The sequence below is a fragment of the Tubulanus polymorphus genome, chromosome 2, assembly GCF_964204645.1.
Source record: "Tubulanus polymorphus chromosome 2, tnTubPoly1.2, whole genome shotgun sequence".
Classification (NCBI taxonomy): domain Eukaryota; kingdom Metazoa; phylum Nemertea; class Palaeonemertea; order Tubulaniformes; family Tubulanidae; genus Tubulanus; species Tubulanus polymorphus.
In genome coordinates, this window is record NC_134026.1 from 30,612,495 (window position 1) to 30,620,426 (window position 7,932).

The following is a 7,932-nucleotide window of genomic DNA, read 5'->3' on the forward strand; positions in this document are numbered from 1 at the left end:
TGACTCGGACAATCTGCATTATGTCACCCTGAGAAAAATGACACTTATGCGACTACACAAACTGATTATGAACACTTCACCAGGTCCTGTCTGGAACTCAGGTAATTCTATGTGACAGTAAAATACAACACTTTTTATCTGACCCCACAGACAGATATTTCATTGTCCTGCATGAAAACTCAGTCCAGACTTCACAAATGAAGTGGTGATTGTCTACATTACACCTACAGTCAGTAAGTAAAGCTGAAACAATGAGGTTTGATTTTGATTTGAATTGTATATTTATAGTAACTACAAGCAGCTCACGTTTCCACAATTCATGCTTTTTACAATATAATAATAATAATAATAATAATAATAATAATCGGTAATAAATATCTTACAAGGTTCATATACATAATCATATACAAACAGGCTTTCTTTTAAATGATTTTTTCTTTTTACAAATTTTCATTAAATGCAATTTCTTTTTTCAACAATCGATAGACTGTACAGAACAACTGGGTAAACCTACGCTACACATTATAAACATGTACAGTTATTGAAAGTCTTGAAACTTTCAAAACGAAATGAAAGTTTTCAGGAATTACATGATTGTTTCTTATCATCAGGGATGTCCAACAAACACTTTCCTGATATCAGTTAAGTAGATGAGGATCTAAACTAAACACATGACCCTGAATTTGATCTGACCTCTCAAGAGGCTAATTCATCTCCGGTTCTGGTTTTATAGACCGGTTGTAACTCAAACCAAGGTTTTAAAGACTGGTATTATATCTGACCTGGAAGCTAACTGAATTCATTTCCAATTGAGTTAGTCCCTGGGTTAAAGATAATACCAGCTATTAAAACCGGGCCCAGGGTTTAGAAAACTCATAGTCGATAGCATAATCATACAGGATAAAATTAAAACTGATCTATAAAACCAGCCCCTGGAGTCTCATTATACAGGGGTGGGTGGATCTAGGGTTATTGGAAGGTGGGGTCCATTAGACAAAAAATATCAATCAAATAGCAGAGAGAATCTTGAGACGAAATAGTTCTCCTAGATATTGCATCTATTCAGATGTATAATACATCTGAATAGATGCAATATCTAGGAGAATTGAGTTTCAGGTTTTTCCTGATCTCTGTCTTAACAAAAAGGGCAGCTCCAATGTGAAGGCAGGCGCACCCCAGATCCAACCCAACCATTTTATTGTAAGTGAAGATCTTGAAATACTAAAAATTAACAAGAGATCAATCATCACATTTAAAACAAAATTACATCTCATTTTATACGTCGAATAATTCATATAGCTACGCTAATATTCAACCAGGATGAAACTGTTTTAAATATTCCAGTTGTAGAATATGTCACAAATTACTTAAACACAAGTTATTTTTTGCATCTTGCATCATTTTTACACAATGAAAAAATAGACATCTCGAGTAATACTAAGACTGTACATATTATATCCACTTGAATTTACAGATATAAAAAAAAAAAACTTTCCTTAAAGTTCTGTGCATGATGATTCAGTTGTCTCCCGATATTTGAAACAACTCTTTCAGATTTCATAACTACCATATATTTACAAATTGCATGTTTTATTTGTGTTTTTTATGAGACAAAAATGCAATAATCAAATGTTTCAATACTTTTCAATGAATTGCGGACTTATCGTAGATGATGATGTTGAATGAAAATGTGAGTAGATCGATCGAGGCAGGTATTGAGTTGAGTAATGAATGCCAAACGATTTTTCTTAAGTTTTTCATGAGAGAATCATAATATTTGCATACCCCGGTTTGTAACATAGAAGGTCACATCCAAATACAGTGAAACTTGCTAAAGTCCTCATAGCTGGGACGATTGTTATGTTGACGACTTATCCAACTAACCACTTACACTAAGTAAATCGAATTGGAAATAGAAATTGGGACTCAAAATTAGTGACTGACTTAACCAGGTTTGACTGTAGTTCCTTACGCGTACACTAGCTACGATCGTTTATACGTGATCCATTTTACGCATATGATCTAAATGAACATTCCCTTTGTAGTAAAAATATGCTGCCACTTTTATCTACACTATTCATTAATAGGAATAGGAAGATTCTCTAGACGGATGATACACATGTTTGTATTATTCAGATGAATTCACTCACACGCCTGTAACCCGGTACTAGTGGAAATAGTCTTTTGATCGATTGCTTTTATCAACTTTATCCCTCAAAGACCCTTGACTTAAAACAGTCGTGACTTCATTCCGATAATGGTTTTAAGGCAGGTTTTGGTTGGTGTCAACCAAATACAGAATTATCTTCCGGCGCGTTTGTTTTGACCAGAACGCGATCTACCTATTCCGGAATAGCATAATCTGTAAACCAGATAGAAGCGGCCGGTAGAGAGTTTGTAATCTGCAATTGATATTCTTTAACCTTCAAGCGTTCAATTGAAAGCTGCTTACATCACAGAACTGATTTGAAGTTGTCAACTGGTCTTACACTGAGCGTTAACTGATCGAAGGTCTGATTAACACATCCTCCCCGGCAGGGATTCGAACCTGATGGCATCGAGATTGCCACGGCACGAAACCCTGCCATAATCGACCGTGTGCGCAGATACATGCGCAGTTCAGATGATGTGATTTTTAGCCAATCAGAAATCCCGTTTTATTTTAGCCCGGGTTTTCCCATTTATAGTTCTTCCTTGAAATTTGCCTCAACGATTATACGACAAGCAATCTGATTGGTGCCGCCAGTTTTCGTTCGGAAAGCTGCGCATGTACCTGCGCACCCGGTCTACTGATGCAGGGGTTCGTGCCGTGGCTGAGTGTAGCGATGCCATCAGGTTCGAGTCCCTGCAGAGGGAGGATGGATTAACACTGATTTGATGTGTATCATTTCAATGATCATCAGTATTTGTGCATACATTATTTTCTGCATTAAATGACGATATAATAACCAGGGGCGGATCTAGGAATATGGAAGGCTCGAGTTCAACAGAAGAGAAAGAGGATCCCGCGCCTATGGCCACAAGCAGGGTACAGTTCCCTCTCGGGTGTGAAGACAGAGTTTGTAGCAGTGAGGCTGAGGCAAAGGTAAGCACTTTTAGATAGTAAGATTTTGCGAAAAGTAGGCACTTTTTAAGAGCCTCGATTAAATCTGTTCAAAATTATGCACTTTCGGAGCCTCAAATTTGCAGGTTTTAACGAAAAGGGAACTTCTGTAATAGTTATACTATTTACATAACGTGCTTTTTAAATTCATAATCCTAATTGGAAGGCAAGGACCCCGAAAATACTTTGATAGATCCACCCCTGAATAATGAGGTTGCGATAAGGAATGAATGTTGAATTCACTGAGCTACAGTTTCAGGAGGAACAGTCTGCTGCAATAGTTTACACGGTGAAGCTGTTGTAGTAATCGTAGCTGTACTGGATATCGTACCTAATTCCGTACTGGTAGAAACTACTTCATTAACTAATGAGTTATCGATATTACTATTAAACAGTTCCTGCACGGCTGGTACCTCCGCTAATTCCTGCACGACTGGTACCTCTGCTAGTTCCTGCATGGCCGGTACGTCTGCTAGTACATGTACGCCCCGTACGTCTGCTAGTTCCTGTACGCCACGTACGTCTGCTAGTTCCTGTACGCCACGTACGTCTGCTAGTGTTTGTAAACACGTTGAATTTATCTCTAATTCGTCGACGTGATTGTTCATGGTTTGATGATCGGAACTGGAACTACTGGAAACAGGTTCCGTATCGTCCGGTATTAACAGTCTCATACGTTTAGGATTCGGTTCGTAATTCTCGTTCCCGGAAGTCGCTGTTGCCGTTGACGACGACGTTTTATCGATCGAATTATGATGAGTATTTTCGCCCGACGAACTCGAGACTTCGGCTCCGTTCGAACGACTTTCCGATTCAGTTTTCGGTTGCAGTAATCTCTGCGTACTATCCGGAATCGTAGAACTCGTCTCCGCGTCGGTTTTCGAACGCGATAAAGTCTCGCGCGACGTCGATTCGGTTTTTGAAACCGGTTTAAATTCCGTAACGCGACAATTATTGTCGGAATGTCTGACGAGGTCGTCGCTGTTTTCGTTGTCATGGTGATGCTGGCGTTTGTGATCACCGTACAACAATGAATGTATATTCGGACTAGATGATCGATCTCGAGGTTGTTGCGGAGGTAACGGATTCTCCAATTCATCGACAAAACGATCCATATAATCACTAGAAAACAACACACAGAAAACGTGCTTTATTTTCATTAATAAATGAGACCATAAATCAGGATCCAGTTCCACACTTGTGAGTTAAATTTGACTCAGAGTTAACTCATTGTTAATGAACTAACTTTAACTCAGAGTTAACTCTAACTCACAACTATGGAACCGGGCCAAGGATTCCTACAGATCAGTCATTCCTGAATTAGGCCTATGAGTTTTCAAGGAGTTTTAAAAGAGATTTCTCAAAATTGAAAGTTTTGGGCATTTTATTTCAAAATCAAAGGAGTTCTAAGCACCCTTTAAAAACATTTTCTTTTAGGAGTTTTCAAGGAAGCAAGGAGTAGTAGGGACCCTGATAAACTCTGACCCCTCTCCTAGTTTTACTTACGTAATACCCGGATGTAAAATATATTTTTTCTTCTCTAGTCTATATTTATTAGCGAACGCGTCGTGACGTTCGGTCTTCTTCCATAAATAGTAAAACTGAACTAGTTCACCGACCGACCGTGTGCGAACCTAAAATACAATATTCATATTCATTTCAAATTTAAGCAAGTTTTGAAAACACATGTGAAGTGTGGATGATCAGTTTTTCAATGTGTGCTGATAAAATGTCTAATGTGTGGTGTCTGTAGTTCATTTTCTAAATAAGAAATGTCTCGGTCGAAGTTCTGAGCACATGTTAGGTGTGGACGATCAGTTACAGGTAATTGAATTAAGTTTTACCTTGTGCTGCTGAATAAGGTGAAAATCTTTTCCATAAACGCGTAAACCATTTTCGAAATTGCGACATTCCTCTTCGGACCACAAACTCATTGGATCCGTGGGTGGGACTGATTGCATTCTCTGACGGCGTAAAGCTTCCTCGATATTGTGACCACATTGTAGTAATAAATACAGAGCTTGTTCATCATCTCTGACGTGATTACCGGTAGGAATAGCTGCCACTCCCTGCGCGTTCTGTAAATGATCCGCGTGAACTTTCTCCAAATAACGTTCAACTGAAAAGTATGCGACTAATCTATCAAATATTATTCAATATTCCTAGAAATAGATGTAACAAATTGATCCTAGAAATAGAGTGAAATTGATCCCCGCTGAAGTAGAGTGAAATTGATCCTAGAAATAGAGTGAAATTAATTCCAGAAATCGTGTGAAGTTGACTTTATAAATAGAGTGAAATTAATTCCAGAAATCGTGTGAAGTTGATTTCTGGAATAGAGTGAAATTGATCCCCGCTGAAGTAGAGTGAAATTGATGTTTACCGCTATCATCCATCAGTATATTAGGATCCCACAGTAATCGATCTTCATTCTCATACGCTGAAAATATGAACATTTCAACTCAGATTTTAGGGAACCAAATAACAATTAATTAAACAATTGAAATATAAAGAATCATCATTATACCTGGGGCGTCTCCGTACTTGCATAAACCAATAGGAACAACAGCTTGATAATCAGACCCAACCTGAATCATCTAAAATATACATCATAATACAACATTAATAAACGCCCTTAGTAGTAGCAGACCGGCTTAACCTAGCGAGACTGAAGAAAACTTAAATAGGGCCCATAGTAAATCAATTCATTCAAACATCTTATTATCATATATTGGAATTATCGTTTACCCCGAGGTGTGTGCAGGTAAATGACTTTATTCACATCAACAGTATTCTTTTATATTCACTTTATCTGTATGTGTCATAATAGGATGGATAAGATATAATCATACAGATATAACAGACACTGTAACTGATAGAAGCGGCCGGTAGAGAGTTTGTAATCTGTAAACCCGATAGAAGCGGCCGGTAGAGAGTTTGTAATCTGTAAACCTGATAGAAGCGGCCGGTAGAGAGTTTGTAATCTGTAAACCTGATGGATGTAACTGAGATATCAATTACATTCACACTCAAAAGTTGAATAAATTACCTTTTTCCAATCATCTTCTTTTTCTGGTTCATAATCTTCGTCATCCGATTCATCTCCTGAACTTTCTGCTTGACTTCGAGCTGCAATAAAAACATCCAAGAATTGTCATTCAGAATTCCTCGTCTTTACCTTGGATCAAAACCTCAAAATTCCGATTGTCGATGGGGAGTGTGAGACAGAACTAACTGCCTGTAGCTGTCTCTTTTTTTAACGACAATTTGACCTCGTAAATAGCAGTTCAATTGAAAATGAAATTGATATTATTTCCAGGGTGCTCTGATATTTTTTTGAGAAAGTACACAAGTAATGGTTTAGAGGGTCCTCATCCAGGTAAAATTTTCAAATTTTCATTTTCCTCAGATGTGTTCGTGGTTTGTATTTGTACTTACAGCGTAGTAAACGAACAGTTTGACTGTTCTCAGAAGGAACCTCGACGCTGTCTAATAAATCAGTTACCGATGTTTCATTATTCGTGTCGTCGTGTTTTAATAAATCGCGAGCTATTTCCTCTTTATCCAACGTTAAATCCTGATTGCTGAGAATTTCCTCTTCGCTACTGGAGCGAGTTTCCTGCGGCTCGCCTCCGTAACCATACATCGCTAATAAATCCTCTAACGGCATATCACCTTCCTATAAACAGGAAAAAAAAAACAATCATTCAAATCTTACACTGTTAGGACTGCTGTAGATATTTCACAGAGTTGAGAATCAGGGAACTCGGTAGCGTTGGGACTGCTGTAAATATTTCACTGAATTGAGAATCAGGGAACTCGGTAGCGTTGAGACTGCTGTAAACATTTCACCGAGTTGAGAATCAGGGAACTCGGTAGCGTTGAGACTGCTGTAAACATTTCACCGAGTTGAGAACCAGGGAACTCGGTAGCGTTGAGACTGCTGTAAATATTTCACTGAGTTGAGAATCTGGGAACTCGGTAGCGTTTGGACTGCTGTATATATTTCACCGAGTTGAGAATCAGGGAACTCGGTAGCGTATTGAGACTGCTGTATATATTTCACCGAGTTGAGAATCAGGGAACTCGGTAGCGTTGAGACTGCTGTAAATATTTCACTGAGTTGAGAATCTGGGAACTCGGTAGCGTTGGGACCATTTGACCGATGCTGACTAGAGTTAGAGTTAAGTATGGTTAGATTTTTGAAATTACCTTCTGTAAATCATCGAGTTCATTACAGCAACTGTCTCCACTTAAACCTTCTTCCTCTTCTAACGTCCTCTCATCATCAAAATCATTGACCATCATTTCAGCCGACGGATCAAATTCCTTATCATCAGACTCTGTAGTAGCTACATTAGACAGAGGAAAGAATTTCATCAATAACGATATTTTATCCAGAAAACCAATAAATCTATTCACCAAAATAAAAATATAGCTTACCAGGGCTGCTACAGTCACTTGTAGCTTGCTAAAAGGTAAAAATAAAACATACATTAAAATCAAGCGCTATAAACACTATGAGGCAAAAGGCGTACGTGCGTTGGAGATGCTGGAAACGGGGTTTCCCAAAACTAGATCTGCAGAAATTTACATTTCATCCAATTGCCAGACGAATCCAACTCAGAGGTGGCTCAAATTACCCATAAATATCCTACATATATTAGTAAACGATCTTAATACTTTCCCGGCCTCCCAACACGCATCAATAATCAACACCAGCCGTTTGAAAGTGATTATTTTCAGCTGAAATCCAAAACTTACCTCCGCCATTTTGGTGATAATTATGGGATATTTGACGTCACTGCTCTCGGCCGATGGAGTTCCCT

At 38.4% G+C, this 7,932-nt stretch overlaps 1 protein-coding gene across 1 annotated transcript; it reads right to left on the minus strand.

Moving 5' to 3' along the window:
* Positions 1-370: 370 nt before the first annotated feature.
* On the minus strand, positions 371-7,882 carry LOC141900036 (mesoderm induction early response protein 1-like). Its single transcript, XM_074786738.1, has 10 exons — positions 7,868-7,882; positions 7,547-7,574; positions 7,316-7,455; positions 6,542-6,782; positions 6,153-6,232; positions 5,631-5,700; positions 5,487-5,543; positions 4,948-5,222; positions 4,610-4,737; positions 371-4,225 (listed from the first exon to the last, which is right to left on the minus strand). Exons 1-10 carry the CDS (start codon positions 7,874-7,876, stop codon positions 3,343-3,345), a joined length of 1,911 nt encoding a protein of 636 aa, XP_074642839.1. The 5' UTR covers positions 7,877-7,882; the 3' UTR covers positions 371-3,342.
* Between the last annotated feature and the right edge of the window lie 50 nt (positions 7,883-7,932).

Bases quoted from the DNA above. Each gene is read 5' to 3' on its own strand.
- LOC141900036 (XM_074786738.1), bottom strand. The intron at 6,783-7,315 runs GTAATTTCAAAA...TCCTGTTTATAG, and splicing joins AACTCGATGATTTACAGAAG to GAAGGTGATATGCCGTTAGA. The intron at 5,701-6,152 runs GTAATTTATTCA...TGTATATTTTAG, and splicing joins AAGAAGATGATTGGAAAAAG to ATGATTCAGGTTGGGTCTGA.